The 17,277-nt window shown below is 31.5% G+C and overlaps 1 protein-coding gene across 6 annotated transcripts in view; it reads right to left on the bottom strand.

The window, feature by feature from the left end:
• Window positions 1-15,560, bottom strand: part of Hmt4-20 (Histone methyltransferase 4-20) — a 59,355-nt gene extending 43,795 nt beyond the window's left edge. For 3 of the 6 annotated variants that reach the window (XR_014180102.1, XM_081991165.1, XM_081991161.1), the window contains exons 1-4: window positions 15,232-15,560; window positions 14,864-15,047; window positions 6,839-7,163; window positions 791-1,457 (exon numbers count right to left, since the gene is read on the bottom strand). Coding sequence is in view for 5 of the 6 variants with exons in the window: in XM_081991165.1 (XP_081847291.1) it covers window positions 791-1,457; window positions 6,839-7,147 (976 nt within the window). In the remaining variant the exon portion in view is untranslated. The remainder of the gene's footprint in view (window positions 1-790; window positions 1,458-6,838; window positions 7,164-14,863; window positions 15,048-15,231) is intronic. The other 3 variants (XM_081991164.1, XM_081991162.1, XM_081991163.1) reach the window with 3 other exon arrangements.
• Window positions 15,561-17,277: the final 1,717 nt, after the last annotated feature.

Raw genomic sequence — 17,277 nt, forward strand, 5'->3', positions numbered from 1 at the left:
ACTGACTGAAACACAGTTTGAAAGGACAGTCAAGGACAAAATCGCTTGTAAAACACACTTGGAGTGGAAAAGTGGCAGTTTTAAGCATATTTCTGGAATCCCCACTAAATTCCCTATCCAACAAGTTGGAAAAACACTAACAAATTTGGTACAGTCAGGGAGAAAAACGAAGTCAAAGTTTGAACTGACTGAAACACAGTTTGAAAGGACAGTCAGGGACAAAATCGCTTGTAAAACACACTTGGAGTGGAAAAGTGGCAATTTTAAGAACATTTCTGGAATCCTCACTAAATTTCCTATCCAACAACCTGGAAAAACACTAAAAAATCGAGTACAGTCCGATAGAAAAATGAAGTCAAAGTTTGCACTGACAGAAACACAGTTTGAAAAGACAGTCAGGGACAAAATCGCTTGTAAAACACACTTGGAGTGGAAAAGTGACAGTTTTAAGCACATTTCTGGAATCCTCATTAAATTTCCTATCAAATGACACAAAAAATACAAAAAAATCAGGTACACTCAGGTAGAAAAACGAAGTCAAAGTGTGAACTAACAGAAACACAATTTGAAAGGACAGTCAAGGACAAAATCGCTTGTAAAACACACTTGGAGTGGAAAAGTGACAGTTTTAAGCACATTTCTGGAATCCCCACTAAATTTCCTATCCAACAACCTGGAAAAACACTAAAAATTGGGTACAGTCAGGGAGAAAAGCGGTGTCAAAGTTTTAACAGGGTTCGAAGGACCAAAAGTTTTTTTTGCGCCAATCCCAACCAGTTTCCGTACTCACCTTGCGCAATCAACAGCTCCGCATCGTACTTGGTCAATCCTTTCCGGCGCAGCTCTTTCATGCACAACGGCACCACCGCCGTGCCCGGCTCCAAGTCCGCGCACATTTCCTTATTGTTGTTACTCAAAATCTTCCGTTTGGTGCGATTCAGCCGATTGTCCGTCTCTCTCAGCCGGTAGCCGTTCTCCTCCTTGGTGTCGTTCTCTTTGGCGAACGCGCCCGTTTTCCTTCGCTCGCACGTTTCGCACTCGCAATAGCAATTCTTGTCGCCGAAAAAGTCCTCGCCGTAGAAACAGGTAATTTCCTCGCCGATTTCGATGTCGCGCAACACTTTGACGCAGGCAGTGTCGCGCCCCGTCGCCACAAATTTGCAATTGGCGCGACAGTCGTGATTGATGTAGGCGGCGGGGCCGAGCCAGAGTTGCGCGCAATTTTTCCGACAACTGTACATGACGGAAAAGTCGTTTTTTCCCGGATGGAGCAGTTCGTCTTCTTCTTTTTCCGTCAGTTCGGCAATGCAGCCGACCAAACGTTCGATTTTGTCGTTTTTGAACCATTTCCGGGTGGCGGAGATTTTGGCGCCTTTCTGCCCTTCCAACGAGTAGCGGTAGCAGGGCTCGATGACGAAGCCCGAGTCTTTGTCGAACACGCGCAAGTAGCGGTAAATCTAAAATTTCAAAAAAAAAATATTAAAAAAAAATTTAAAAAAAAAATTTATTAAAAAAAAAATTTTATTTGTCAGAAAATAACAGAATTAAGGACTTCTTTTTTACGATAAATCTGGAATTTAATTTTGAAAAAAAAAATATAAAAAAAAATTATTTCAAAAAAAAAATTAATTAAAAAAAATAATTAAAAAAATTAATGAAAGAAAAAAATAAATTTAAATTTGTCAGAAAATAACAGAATTGAGGACTTCTTTTTTACGATAAATCTGGAATTTAATTTTGAAAAAAAAAATATAAAAAAAAATTATTGAAGGAAAAAAAAATTAATTAAAAAAAAAAAAAATAATAATAATTTTAATTTGTCAGAAAATAACAGAATTAAGGACTTCTTTTTAACCATAAATCTGGAATTTAATTTTGAAAAAAAAAATATAAAAAAAAATTATTTCAAAAAAAAAATTAATTAAAAAAATTAATTAAAAAAAAAAATTTTATTTGTCAGAAATTAACAGAATTAAGGACTTCTTTTTAACGATAAATCTGGAATTTAATTTTGAAAAAAAAAATATTAAAAAAAATTATTGAAGAAAAAAAAAATATTTATTAAAAAAAAATTAATTTAAAAAACATTATTCATAATTTGCCAGAAATTAACAGAATTAAGGACTTCTTTTTAATTATAAATTTGGAAGTTAGTTTTGAAAAAATTTTACTAAAAAAAATTATTGAAGAAAAAAAAAAATTATTAAAAAAAAAATTAATTAAAAAAAATAAAAAAAAAAATTTTTATTTGTCAGAAAATAACAGAATTAAGGACTTCTTTAACGATCTGGAATTTAATTTTGAAAAAAAAAATTTTAAAAAAAATTATTTCAAAAAAAAAAATTAATTAAAAAAAAAAAAAAAAAAAAAATTAATTAAAAAAAAATTAAATTTGATTTGTCAGAAATTAACAGAATTAAGGACTTCTTTTTAACGATAAATCTGGAATTTAATTTTGAAAAAAAAAAATATTAAAAAAAATTATTGAAGGAAAAAAAAATATTTATTAAAAAAAAATTAATTTAAAAAACATTATTCATAATTTGCCAGAAATTAACAGAATTAAGGACTTCTTTTTAACTATAAATTTGGAAGTTAGTTTTGAAAAAATTTTACTAAAAAAAATTATTGAAGAAAAAAAAAAATTATTAAAAAAAAAATTATTCATAATTTGCCAGAAATTAACAGAATTAAGGACTTCTTTTTAACGATAAATCGGGAAGTTAATTTTAAAAAAATTTTATTAAAAAAAATATTGAAAAAAAAAATTTATTAAAAAAAAAATTAATTAAAAAAAAAAAAAAAAAAAAAATTTTAATTTGTCAGAAAATAACAGAATTAAGGACTTCTTTTTAATGATAAATCTGGAATTTAATTTTGAAAAAAAAAATATTAAAAAAAATTATTTCAAAAAAAAATTAATTAAAAAAAATAATTAAAAAAATTAATGAAAGAAAAAAATAAATTTAAATTTGTCGGAAAATAACAGAATTAAGGACTTCTTTTTAACGATAAATCTGGAATTTAATATTGAAAAAAAAAATATTAAAAAAAATTATTGAAGGAAAAAAAAATGGTATTAAAAAAAAATTAATTAAAAAAAAAATAATAATAATTTTAATTTGTCAGAAAATAACAGAATTAAGGACTTCTTTAACGATAAATCTGGAATTTAATTTTGAAAAAAATAAAATAAAAAAAAATTAATTAAAAAAAATAATTAAAAAAATTAATTAAAAAAAAATTAAATTTAATTTGTCAGAAATTAACAGAATTGAGGACTTCTTTTTTACGATAAATCTGGAATTTAATTTTGAAAAAAAAAAATATTAAAAAAAATTATTGAAGAAAAAAAAATTTATTAAAAAAAAAATAATTTTAATTTGTCAGAAAATAACAGAATTAAGGACTTCTTTTTAAAGATAAATCTGGAAGTTCATTTTGAAAAATAAAATATTTAAAAAAATAAAAAAATTTAATTTGCCAGAACAAAAAATATATTTTTTTTTAAATTTGACAGCTGTCAAAACACAAAAATTGACTGTCAATCGAAAGTTTGATTTGCAAAACTACAATAAGTCATAAAAAAATCATAAATTTTATTTATTTTTTTTTTAATTTGACAGTTGTCAATCCATAAAATTTGACTATCATTCAGAAATTTGACTTGCAAGACTACAATGTCACTAAAATTTATAAAAAAAAATAATTAATTTTTTTTTATTTTTTTCTAATTTGACGTTTGACAAGTTTGACTTGCAAGACTACAGTAAATCATAAAAAATTATTCGAATTTTTTTTAATTTGACAGTTGTCAAATCCCTAAAATTGACTGTAAAGTCATAAAAAAATTATTTAAATTTTTTTATTTTTTTCTAATTTGACAGCTGTCAAATAAAATAAATTATTTAAAAATGTTTACTTTTTTTTAATTTGACAGCGTCAAATAGCAAAAATTGACTGTGAAGTCAAAAAAAAAAATTATTTAAAATTTTTTATTCATAAAAAAAAATTATTTAAAAATTTTTATTTTTTTTAATTTGACAGCTCAAATCACAAAAATTGACTGTCAATCAGAAGTTTGACTTGCAAGACTGCAATGTCACTAAAATTTATAAAAAAAATTATTTAATTTTTTTTATTTTTTTCTAATTTGACAGCTGTCAAATCGCAAAAATTGACTGTCAATCAGTAGTTTGACTTGCACGACTACAATAAGTCATAAAAAAATATTTAATTTTTTTTTTAATTTGTCAGTTGTCAAATCCCTAAAATTGACTGAAAAGTCATAAAAAAATTAATTAAAAATTTTTATTTTTTTTTAATTTGACAGCTGTCAAATAGCAAAAATTGACTGTCAATCAGAAGTTTGACTTGCAAGACTACAGTAAATCATAAAAAATTATTTAATTTTTTTTTAATTTGACAGTTAATTTATTAGTTAGTTTTATGTTTTTTATTTTTTTAGTTAGTTTAATTATTTTTTCCTTTATTAGTTTTTTTAATCCCTAAAATTGACTGTGAAGTCATAAAAAAATTATTTAAAAATGTTTACTTTTTTTTAATTTGACAGCGTCAAATAGCAAAAATTGACTGTGAAGTCATTAAAAAAAAATTATTTAAATTTTTTTATTTTTTTCTAATTTGACAGCTGTCAAATAAAATAAATTGACTGTCAATCGGAAGTTTGACTTGCAAGACTACAAATAAGTCATAAAAAAATTATTTAAAAATTTTTATTTTTTTTAAATTTGACAGCTGTCAAATTCCTAAAATTGACTGTCAAGCAGAAGTTTGACTTGCAAGAACACAATAAGTCAAAAAACATTATTTAATTTTTTTTTTAATTTGACAGTTGTCAAATCCCTAAAATTGACTGTAAAGTCATAAAAAAATTATTTAAATTTTTTTATTTTTTTCTAATTTGACAGCTGTCAAATAAAATAAATTATTTAAAAATGTTTACTTTTTTTTAATTTGACAGCGTCAAATAGCAAAAATTGACTGTGAAGTCATAAAAAAAAAAATTATTTAAAAATTTTTATTTTTTTTTAATTTGACAGCTCAAATCACAAAAATTGACTGTCAATCAGAAGTTTGACTTGCAAGACTGCAATGTCACTAAAATTTATAAAAAAAATTATTTAATTTTTTTTATTTTTTTCTAATTTGACAGCTGTCAAATCGCAAAAATTGACTGTCAATCAGTAGTTTGACTTGCACGACTACAATAAGTCATAAAAAAATATTTAATTTTTTTTTAATTTGTCAGTTGTCAAATCCCTAAAATTGACTGAAAAGTCATAAAAAAATTAATTAAAAATTTTTATTTTTTTTTAATTTGACAGCTGTCAAATAGCAAAAATTGACTGTCAATCAGAAGTTTGACTTGCAAGACTACAGTAAATCATAAAAAATTATTTAATTTTTTTTTAATTTGACAGTTAATTTATTAGTTAGTTTTATGTTTTTTATTTTTTTAGTTAGTTTAATTATTTTTTCCTTTATTAGTTTTTTTAATCCCTAAAATTGACTGTGAAGTCATAAAAAAATTATTTAAAAATGTTTACTTTTTTTTAATTTGACAGCGTCAAATAGCAAAAATTGACTGTGAAGTCATTAAAAAAAAATTATTTAAATTTTTTTATTTTTTTCTAATTTGACAGCTGTCAAATAAAATAAATTGACTGTCAATCGGAAGTTTGACTTGCAAGACTACAAATAAGTCATAAAAAAATTATTTAAAAATTTTTATTTTTTTTAAATTTGACAGCTGTCAAATTCCTAAAATTGACTGTCAAGCAGAAGTTTGACTTGCAAGAACACAATAAGTCAAAAAACATTATTTAATTTTTTTTTTAATTTGACAGTTGTCAAATCCCTAAAATTGACTGTAAAGTCATAAAAAAATTATTTGAAATTTTTTATTTTTTTTTTAATTTGACAGCTGTCAAATAGCAAACATTTACTGTGAAGTCATAAAAAAATTATTTAAAAACTTTTATTTATTTTTTTTATTTGACAACTGTCAAATCACAAAAATTGACTGTCAATCAGAAATTTGACTGGCAACGTTATACAATGTCACTAAAACTCATTAAAAAAATACTTGTTGCTTTTATCTAAAATGTCAAATATCTGAGTTATTTTGACAGTTACGGGGTGGTTCAATATACCAATTTGTAGCCCTTGAAATTCTCTTTTGACCACCCTGTATAGTGTTTTTACCTAAAACGTCAAATTACTGAGTTATTTACTGTCAAACCTGAGTTGTTTGGAGTAAAGTTTCAATTTGACAGTTTTCTCTTTGACAGCCCGTAACTCGGTTACTTTGACAGTTACAGGGTGGTTCAATACACCAATTTGTAGCCCTTGAAATTCGCTTTTAACCACCCTGTATAGTGTTTTTACCTAAAACGTCAAAAAACCGAGTTATTTACTGTCAAACCTAAGTTGTTTGCAGTAACTTCTGAATTCGTCACATTCAAACTTTTACTGCAAACAACTCAGGTTTGACAGTAAATAACTCAGTTATTTGACATTTTAGGTAGAAACGCTATACAGGGTGGTTAAAAGAGAATTTCAAGGGCCACAAATTGGTGTATTGAACCACCCTGTAGCTGTCAAAATAACCGAGTTATGGGCTGTCAAAGTGAAAACTGTCACATTGAAACTTTACTCCAAACAACTCAGGTTTAACAGTAAATAACTCAGTTATTTGACGTTTTAGGTAAAAACACTATACAGGGTGGTTAAAAGAGAATTTCAAGGGCTACAAATTGGTATATTGAACCACGCTGTAGCTGTCAAAATAACCGAGTTACAGGGGATCACTCACATGCTCCTCGAGTTTCTTCTGTTGGTTTTTCGACCTCAAACGCGGCATCCACTCTCCCTTGGCAATCCTGGCGAAAGCCCTCTCGTAATCCTGGTCCCGGATAAATTCCTGGACAATTTTCCGCAATTCCGGCCCGTTTGTCCGCAACGGACGATAGCGGACGTTCATTTTGTGCGAATTGAAGCCCAAAATGGGGTCCAGCACCAACGAAGTGGCCACATCGTCGTTGTCCGAAAGCTCTTTGGGGCTCATCGAGGCTGGCTGCATTTTGTAGGTTTGCAAAGGCCTCGCATGCACATCCACCACCATTCTGGATACCTTTTCACTGGAAATACAGGGTGTGTTAGCCAAAAAACTGGAAAACTAGACAAAAGTGACATAAGTCAGGTTAACCTGTCACTTATGTCATTTTTCCAGGGATAACTTAGTTTACTGGGTCCAGAAAGTTATTCTGAACATTTTTGCTTCTATGCAAAATTTTTGTAACTCTAACCGTTTTTGAGATATTTAAATTTTTTTGGAAATTGCATCAAAATTTTGAAAATTTCATATCTCCGCCATTTTTGAGGTTACAGTGACCGTAAAAATCTCTTAAAGTTCGTCTTGAACTGCTCTTTCACCTTCTACTAACCATCACACAATTAAACATATATAGGGTGTTCAAAAAAACAGTTCAATTTCAAATACAGGGTGTGTTAGCCAAAAAAACTGGAAAAACTAGGCAAAAGTGACATAAGTCAGGTTAACCTGTCACTTATGTCACTTTTCCAGGGATAACTTAGTTTACTGGGTCCAGAAAGTCTTCCCAAACATTTTTGCTTCTATGCAAAATTTTTGTAACTCTAACCGTTTCCGAGATATTTAAATTTTTTTGGAAATTACATCAAAATTTTGAAAATTCCATATCTCCGCCATTTTTAAAGTTACGACAACCGTAAAAATCTCTTAAAGTTCGTCTTGAACTGCTCTTTCACCTTCCACTAACCATCACACAATTAAACATATACAGGGTGTACAAAAAAAACGGTTAAATTTCAAACTAACGTTCTAGAAGTTGTGGCTGCGTTTACCCGGTTCTGAGCGGGTGTAAACCCAGTTCACTGAGTGCAGAAAATCACTCTGAACATTTTTGCTTCTATGCAAAATTTTAGTAACTCTAACCGTTTTTGAGATATTTAAATTTTTTGGGAAATTGCATCAAAATTTTGAAAATTTTGTTTTTCGGTTATTTTTTGGGTTTCAAAAATCGTAAAAATCTCTTAAAGTTCGTCTTGAACTGCTCTTTCACCTTCTACTAACCATCACACAATTAAACATATACAGGGTGTACAAAAAAACGGTTAAATTTCAAAATAACGTTCTAGGAGTTGTGGCTGCGTTTACCCAGTTCTGAGCGGGTGTAAACCCAGTTCACTGGGTGCAGAAAATCACCCTGAACATTTTTGCTTCTATGCAAAATTTTTGTAACTCTAACCGTTTTTGAGATATTTAAATTTTCTTGAAAATTACATCAAAATTTTGAAAATTTTGTTTTTCGGTTATTTTTTGTGTTTTAAAAATCGTAAAAATCTATTAAAGTTCGTCTTGAACTGCTCTTTCACCTTCTACTAACCATCACACAATTAAACATATACAGGGTGTTCAAAAAAAACGGTTAAATTTCAAACTAACGTTCTAGGAGTTGTGGCTGCGTTTACCCGGTTCTGAGCGGGTGTAAACCCAGTCCACTGGGTGCAGAAAATCATTCTGAATATTTTTGCTTCTATGCAAAATTTTTGTAACTCTAACCGTTTTCGAGATATTTAATTTTTTTTGAAAATTACATCAAAATTTTTAAAATTCCATATCTCCGCCATTTTTAAGATTACGACAACCGTAAAAATCTCTTAAAGTTCGTCTTGAACTGCTCTTTCACCTTCTACTAACCATCACACAATTGCACATATACAGGGTGTTCAAAAAAACAGTTCAATTTCAAATACAGGGTGTGTTAGCCAAAAAAACTGGAAAAACTAGGCAAAAGTGACATAAGTCAGGTTAACCTGTCACTTATGTCACTTTTCCAGGGATAACTTAGTTTACTGGGTCCAGAAAGTTATTCTGAACATTTTTGCTTCTATGCAAAATTTTTGTAACTCTAACCGTTTTTGAGATATTTAAATTTTTTTGAAAATTACATCAAAATTTTGAAAATTCCATATCTCCGCCATTTTTTGGGTTTCAAAAACCGTAAAAATCTCTTAAAGTTCGTCTTGAACTGCTCTTTCACCTTCCACTAACCACAACACGTATAAACATATACAGGATGTTCAAAAAAACAGTTAAATTTCAAACTAACGTTCTAGAAGTTGTGGCTGCGTTTACCCGGTTCTGAGCGGGTGTAAACCCAGTTCACTGAGTGCAGAAAATCACTCTGAACATGTTTGCTTCTTTGCAAAATTTTTGTAACTCTAACCGTTTTTGAGATATTTAAATTTTTTTGAAAATTGCAACAAAATTTTGAAAATTTTGTTTTTCGGTTATTTTTTGGGTTTCAAAAACCGTAAAAATCTCTTAAAGTTCGTCTTGAACTGCTCTTTCACCTTCCACTAACCATCACACAATTAAATATATACAGGGTGTTCAAAAAAACGGTTAAATTTCAAACTAACGTTCTAGGAGTTGTGGCTGCGTTTACCCGGTTCTGAGCGGGTGTAAACCCAGTTCACTGAGTGCAGAAAATCACTCTGAACATTTTTGCTTCTTTGCAAAATTTTTGTAACTCTAACCGTTTTCGAGATATTTAATTTTTTTTGGAAATTACATCAAAATTTTGAAAATTCCATATCTCCGCCATTTTTTGGGTTTCAAAAACCGTAAAAATCTCTTAAAGTTCGTCTTGAACTGCTCTTTCACCTTCTACTAACCATCACACAATTAAACATATACAGGGTGTTCAAAAAAACGGTTAAATTTCAAACTAACGTTCTAGGAGTTGTGGCTGCGTTTACCCGGTTCTGAACGGGTGTAAACCCAGTCCACTGGGTGCAGAAAATCACTCTGAACACTTTTGCTTCTATGCAAAATTTTTGTAACTCTAACCGTTTTTGAGATATTTAAATTTTTTTGAAAATTGCAACAAAATTTTGAAAATTCCATATCTCCGCCATTTTTTGGGTTTCAAAAACCGTAAAAATCTCTTAAAGTTCGTCTTGAACTGCTCTTTCACCTTCCACTAACCATCACACAATTAAACATATACAGGGTGTTCAAAAAAACAGTTCAATTTCAAATACAGGGTGTGTTAGCCAAAAAAACTGGAAAAACTAGGCAAAAGTGACATAAGTCAGGTTAACCTGTCACTTATGTCACTTTTCCAGGGATAACTTAGTTTACTGGGTCCAGAAAGTTATTCTGAACATTTTTGCTTCTATGCAAAATTTTTGTAACTCTAACCGTTTTTGAGATATTTAAATTTTTTTGAAAATTGCAACAAAATTTTGAAAATTCCATATCTCCGCCATTTTTGAGGTTACAGTGACCGTAAAAATCTCTTAAAGTTCGACTTGAACTGCTCTTTCACCTTCCACTAACCATCACACAATTAAACATATACAGGGTGTTCAAAAAAACAGTTCAATTTCAAATACAGGGTGTGTTAGCCAAAAAAACTGGAAAAACTAGGCAAAAGTGACATAAGTCAGGTTAACCTGTCACTTATGTCACTTTTCCAGGGATAACTTAGTTTACTGGGTCCAGAAAGTTATTCTGAACATTTTTGCTTCTATGCAAAATTTTTGTAACTCTAACCGTTTTTGAGATATTTAAATTTTTTTGAAAATTGCAACAAAATTTTGAAAATTCCATATCTCCGCCATTTTTGAGGTTACAGTGACCGTAAAAATCTCTTAAAGTTCGACTTGAACTGCTCTTTCACCTTCCACTAACCATCACCCAATTAAACATATACAGGGTGTTCAAAAAAACGGTTAAATTTCAAACTAACGTTCTAAGAGTTTTGGCTGCGTTTACCCGGTTCTGAGCGGGTGTAAACCCAGTTTACTGACTGCAGAAAATCATTCTGAACATTTTTGCTTCTATGCAAAATTTTTGTAACTCTAACCGTTTTTGAGATATTTAAATTTTTTTGAAAATTACATCAAAATTTTGAAAATTCCATATCTCCGCCATTTTTTGGGTTTCAAAAACTGTAAAAATCTCTTAAAGTTCGTCTTGAACTGCTCTTTCACCTTCTACTAACCATCACACAATTAAACATATACAGGGTGTTCAAAAAAACGGTTAAATTTCAAACTAACGTTCTAGGAGATGTGGCTGCGTTTACCCGGTTCTGAGCGGGTGTAAACCCAGTTCACTGAGTGCAGAAAATCACTCTGAACATTTTTGCTTCTATGCAAAATTTTAGTAACTCTAACCGTTTTTGAGATATTTAAATTTTTTTGAAAATTGCATCAAAATTTTGAAAATTTAGTTTTTCGGTTATTTTTTGGGTTTCAAAAACCGTAAAAATCTCTTAAAGTTCGTCTTGAACTGCTCTTTCACCTTCCACTAACCATCACACAATTAAACATATACAGGGTGTTCAAAAAAACGGTTAAATTTCAAACTAACGTTCTAGGAGTTGTGGCTGCGTTTACCCGGTTCTGAGCGGGTGTAAACCCAGTCCACTGGGTGCAGAAAATCATTCTGAATATTTTTGCTTCTATGCAAAATTTTTGTAACTCTAACCGTTTTCGAGATATTTAATTTTTTTTGAAAATTACATCAAAATTTTGAAAATTCCATATCTCCGCCATTTTTAAGATTACGACAACCGTAAAAATCTCTTAAAGTTCGTCTTGAACTGCTCTTTCACCTTCTACTAACCATCACACAATTGCACATATACAGGGTGTTCAAAAAAACAGTTCAATTTCAAATACAGGGTGTGTTAGCCAAAAAAACTGGAAAAACTAGGCAAAAGTGACATAAGTCAGGTTAACCTGTCACTTATGTCACTTTTCCAGGGATAACTTAGTTCACTAGGTCCAGAAAGTTATTCTGAACATTTTTGCTTCTATGCAAAATTTTTGTAACTCTAACCGTTTTCGAGAAATTTAAATTTTTTTGAAAATTACATCAAAATTTTGAAAATTCCATATCTCCGCCATTTTTAAGGTTACGACAACCGTAAAAATCTCTTAAAGTTCGTCTTGAACTGCTCTTTCACCTTCTACTAACCATCACCCAATTAAACATATACAGGGTGTACAAAAAAACGGTTAAATTTCAAACTAACGTTCTAGGAGTTGTGGCTGCGTTTACCCGGTTCTGAGCGGGTGTAAACCCAGTTCACTGAGTGCAGAAAATCACTCTGAACATTTTTGCTTCTATGCAAAATTTTTGTAACTCTAACCGTTTTTGAGATATTTAAATTTTTTTGAAAATTACATCAAAATTTTGAAAATTCCATATCTCCGCCATTTTTTGGGTTTCAAAAACCGTAAAAATCTCTTAAAGTTCGTCTTGAACTGCTCTTTCACCTTCTACTAACCATCACACAATTAAACATATACAGGGTGTACAAAAAAAACGGTTAAATTTCAAACTAACGTTCTAGAAGTTGCGGCTGCATTTACCCGGTTCTGAGCGGGTGTAAACCCAGTCCACTGGGTGCAGAAAATCACTCTGAACATTTTTGCTTCTATGCAAAATTTTTGTAACTCTAACCGTTTTTGAGATATTTAAATTTTTTTGAAAATTGCAACAAAATTTTGAAAATTCCATATCTCCGCCATTTTTTGGGTTTCAAAAACCGTAAAAATCTCTTAAAGTTCGTCTTGAACTGCTCTTTCACCTTCCACTAACCATCACACAATTAAACATATACAGGGTGTACAAAAAAACGGTTAAATTTCAAACTAACGTTCTAGGAGTTGTGGCTGCGTTTACCCGGTTCTGAGCGGGTGTAAACCCAGTTCACTGAGTGCAGAAAATCACTCTGAACATTTTTGCTTCTTTGCAAAATTTTTGTAACTCAAACCGTTTCCGAGATATTTAAATTTTTTTGAAAATTGCAACAAAATTTTGAAAATTTTGTTTTTCGGTTATTTTTTGGGTTTCAAAAACCGTAAAAATCTCTTAAAGCTCGTCTTGAACTGCTCTTTCACCTTCCACTAACCATCACACAATTAAACATATACAGGGTGTTCAAAAAAACGGTTAAATTTCATACTAACGTTCTAAGAGTTGTGGCTGCGTTTACCCGGTTCTGAACGGGTGTAAACCCAGTTCACTGGGTGCAGAAAGTCACTCTGAACATTTTTGCTTCTTTGCAAAATTTTTGTAACTCTAACCGTTTTCGAGATATTTAAATTTTTTTGGAAATTACATCAAAATTTTGAAAATTCCATATCTCCGCCATTTTTTGGGTTTCAAAAACCGTAAAAATCTCTTAAAGTTCGTCTTGAACTGCTCTTTCACCTTCCACTAACCATCACACAATTAAACATATACAGGGTGTTCAAAAAAACGGTTAAATTTCATACTAACGTTCTAAGAGTTGTGGCTGCGTTTACCCGGTTCTGAACGGGTGTAAACCCAGTTCACTGGGTGCAGAAAGTCACTCTGAACATTTTTGCTTCTTTGCAAAATTTTTGTAACTCTAACCGTTTTCGAGATATTTAAATTTTTTTGGAAATTACATCAAAATTTTGAAAATTCCATATCTCCGCCATTTTTTGGGTTTCAAAAACCGTAAAAATCTCTTAAAGTTCGTCTTGAACTGCTCTTTCACCTTCCACTAACCATCACACAATTAAACATATACAGGGTGTTCAAAAAAATGGTTAAATTTCAAACTAACGTTCTAGGAGTTGTGGCTGCGTTTACCCGGTTCTGAGCGGGTGTAAACCCAGTTCACTGAGTGCAGAAAATCACTCTGAACACTTTTGCTTCTATGCAAAATTTTTGTAACTCTAACCGTTTTTGAGATATTTAAATTTTTTTTGAAAATTCCATCAAAATTTTGAAAATTCCATATCTCCGCCATTTTTTGGGTTACGACAACCGTAAAAATCTCTTAAAGTTCGTCTTGAACTGCTCTTTCACCTTCCACTAACCATCACACAATTAAACATATACAAGGTGTTCAAAAAAAACGGTTAAATTTCAAACTAACGTTCTAAGAGTTGTGGCTGCGTTTACCCGGTTCTGAGCGGGTGTAAACCCAGTTCACTGAGTGCAGAAAATCACTCTGAACATTTTTGCTTCTTTGCAAAATTTTTGTAACTCTAACCGTTTCCGAGATATTTAAATTTTTTTGGAAATTACATCAATGCCCCTAAAAACAGGGGAAAAGTGACAACGAAGGGTAACCTGTCACTTTTAGAGGGATAACTTGATTTGCAGCACTAAAGCAGTGTATACACTAATTTAAGCCACAAACTACACTAATATACAGAGTGTTTTTGCCCCTAAAAACAGGGGAAAGCGACCATACCAAATACAGGGTGGTTTTCCCTTAAAAAACCCGGGAAAAGTGACAACAAAGGATAATTTGTCACTTTTAGAGGGATAACTTGATTTGCAGCACTAAAGCAGTGTATACACTGATTTAAGCCTCAAACTACACTAATATACAGAGTGTTTTTGCCCCTAAAAACAGGGGAAAGTAACCCTACAAAATACAGGGTGGTTTTCCCTTAAAAAACCAGGGAAAAGTGACAACGAAGGGTAACTTGTCACTTTTCCAGGCTTAACTTGATTTGCAGCACTAAAGCAGTGTATACACTAATTTAAGCCACAAACTACACTAATATACAGAATGTTTTTGCGCCCTGAAAACAGGGGAAAGTGACAGTACAAAATACAGGGTGGTTTTGGCACTTTTTTCCCCCGAAAAACCAAGGAAAAGTGACAACAAAGGGTGATCTGTCAGTCATGTCACTTTTCCAGGGCTAACTGGGATTTGTTTCACTAAAGTGGTGTAGGCACTGATTTAAGCCTCAAACTACACTAAAAAATTGTCTAATAAGTAATACTCACAGTGTTTTTGCCCCTAAAAACAGGGGAAAGCCACCCTACAAACCACAGGGTGGTTTTTCCTCAAAAAACTAGGAAAAATGTGACAACAAAGGGTGTACTGTCAGTCATCATGTCACTTTTCCAGGGCTAACTGGGATTTGTTTTACTAAAGCAGTGTACACACCAAACTAAGCCTCCAACTACACTAAAATACAAACTGTGTTTTTAAGCCCTTTTTCCCCGAAAAAAAACCGGGGAAAAGTGCCTAAACACCGAAACCTGTCACTGTGCAGAACACTAAAACAACAACTAAAGCAGGGTACACACTAAATTGTACACACAATGACAGGTAAAGGTTGAGGCCTGTTTACACTGAAAAACTGACTTACCCCGGGGTTGTTTGATGAAATTGCCGAAGCTAATTGGTGTCTAAACGTGATACTAACCAGTAAACGGTCAATCTGCACCCATTCTACACTGAAAATCCCATAAAACTGGTGGTGTAGGAAACGACGCTGAAAACATCATGGCAGACTGGCAATGGTGCACCAAATTGCTCTTCAACGCGCTGTTTTACGCATTTTTCTCGTTCTTTTCCGACCGTTTTCCAGTTTGGTGCTAAAATACTGAATCACTCTATTTACAGTGAGAAATGGCTTTGAATCCAGTGCATTTCAATACAAAATACAATCCTGACATTAAAGGTGGGTTTGGAGGGGCGAGGGGGGACCGTTCTCACGCTTTTTGACAGTTGACAGACCGGGACGGAGCGGCGTTGCCAAGTCGCCGTGCCGATGATAGTATGGGCGGTCAAACAAAAACGATTTATCAAGAAAATAAGCAATTTACTTAAAGAAAACCAATTGTTTACTACTTTTACATTATTATAACGGAATTTTTTTATTATTTTTTAATAATTGCAAGCAATTTTACTAATTAATTACAAAAAATTTAAATTTTAATTTTTCTAATAACTTTGAGGTTAGTGAGGTGATTTTAGAACAATATTTAACTAGGCGGTCACGTGACTACTGTCAAACATAACTGTCAAATCTCAGAAACACGTTTTCTGTCGAATGCTGGAAGAAAACTGTTTTTAACCCAGATTTTTGTAACTTTTAAGCACAGTTTGACAGTTTTGACGTTAGTGACAGTTGTCACGTGATTTTAGAGCACTATTTAGCTAGACGGTCACGTGACTACTGTCAAAATAACTGTCATGAATGTCAGAAACACGTTTTACATCCAATGCTGCAAGAGAACTTTTCTTACCCAGATTTTTGTAACTTTTAAGCACAGTTTGACAGTTTTGACGTTAGTGACAGTTGTCACGTGGTTCTAGAATGCTATTTAGCTAGACGGTCACGTGACTGCTGTCAAAAATAACTGTTATGAATCTCAGAAACACGTTTTGTATCGAATTAATAAACGCGGTTCAAATAAGGACACTCAGCAACAAAATTGCCCTGTAAAATCCACTTGGAGTGAGATAATGACAGTTTTAACAACATTTTTAGAATCCCCACTAAAATTCCCATCCAATAACCTAAAAAAACACTACACAATTTGGTACAGTCAAGGAGAATACAGATGTCAAAGTTTGAACTGCCAGAAACACTGTTTGAAAGGACAGACAGGAATAAAATCGCCTATAAAACCCACTTGGAGTCAAAAAATGACAGTTTTGACAACATTTTTGGAATCCTCATTAAATTTCCAATCCAACACCCTGGAAAAAAAACAAAAAAATTCATTACAGTCAGGTAGAAAAGCGGTGTCAAAGTTTGAACTGTCAGATGCACAGTTTGAAATGACAGTCAGGGACAAAATCGCCCATAAAACACACTTGGAGCGAGAAAATGACTGTTTTAAGCACATTTTTGGAATCCCCATTAAATTTCCTATCCAATAACCTAAAAAAACACCAAAAATTTGGTACAGTCAGGTAGAAAAGCGGTGTCAGAATTTGAACTGTCAGAAACACAGTTTGAAAGGACAGTCCGCGACAAAACCGCCTATAAAACCCACTTGGAGTCAGAAAATGACAGTTTTAAGCACATTTTTGGAATTCCCATTAAATTTCCTATCCAATAACCTAAAAAAACACCAAAAATTCAGTACAGTCAGGTAGAAAAGCGGTGTCAAAGTTTGAACTGCCAGATACACAGTTTGAAATGACAGTCAGGGATAAAATCGCCTATAAAACACACTTGGAGCGAGAAAATGACAGCTTTAAGCACATTTTTGAAATCCTCATTAAATTTCCTATCCAATAACCTAAAAAAACACTACAAAATTTGGTACAGTCAGGTAGAAAAGCGGTGTCAAAGTTTGAACTGTCAGAAACCCAGGTCAGAAGGACAGTCAGAAATAAAATCGCCTATAAAACCCACTTGAAGTCAAAAAATGACAGTTTTGACAACATTTTTGGAATC

Source organism: Ips typographus, linkage group LG12, assembly GCF_016097725.1.
Source record: "Ips typographus isolate SLU linkage group LG12, UJ_Ityp_2.0, whole genome shotgun sequence".
In the NCBI taxonomy this organism is placed as follows: Eukaryota; Metazoa; Arthropoda; class Insecta; order Coleoptera; family Curculionidae; genus Ips; species Ips typographus.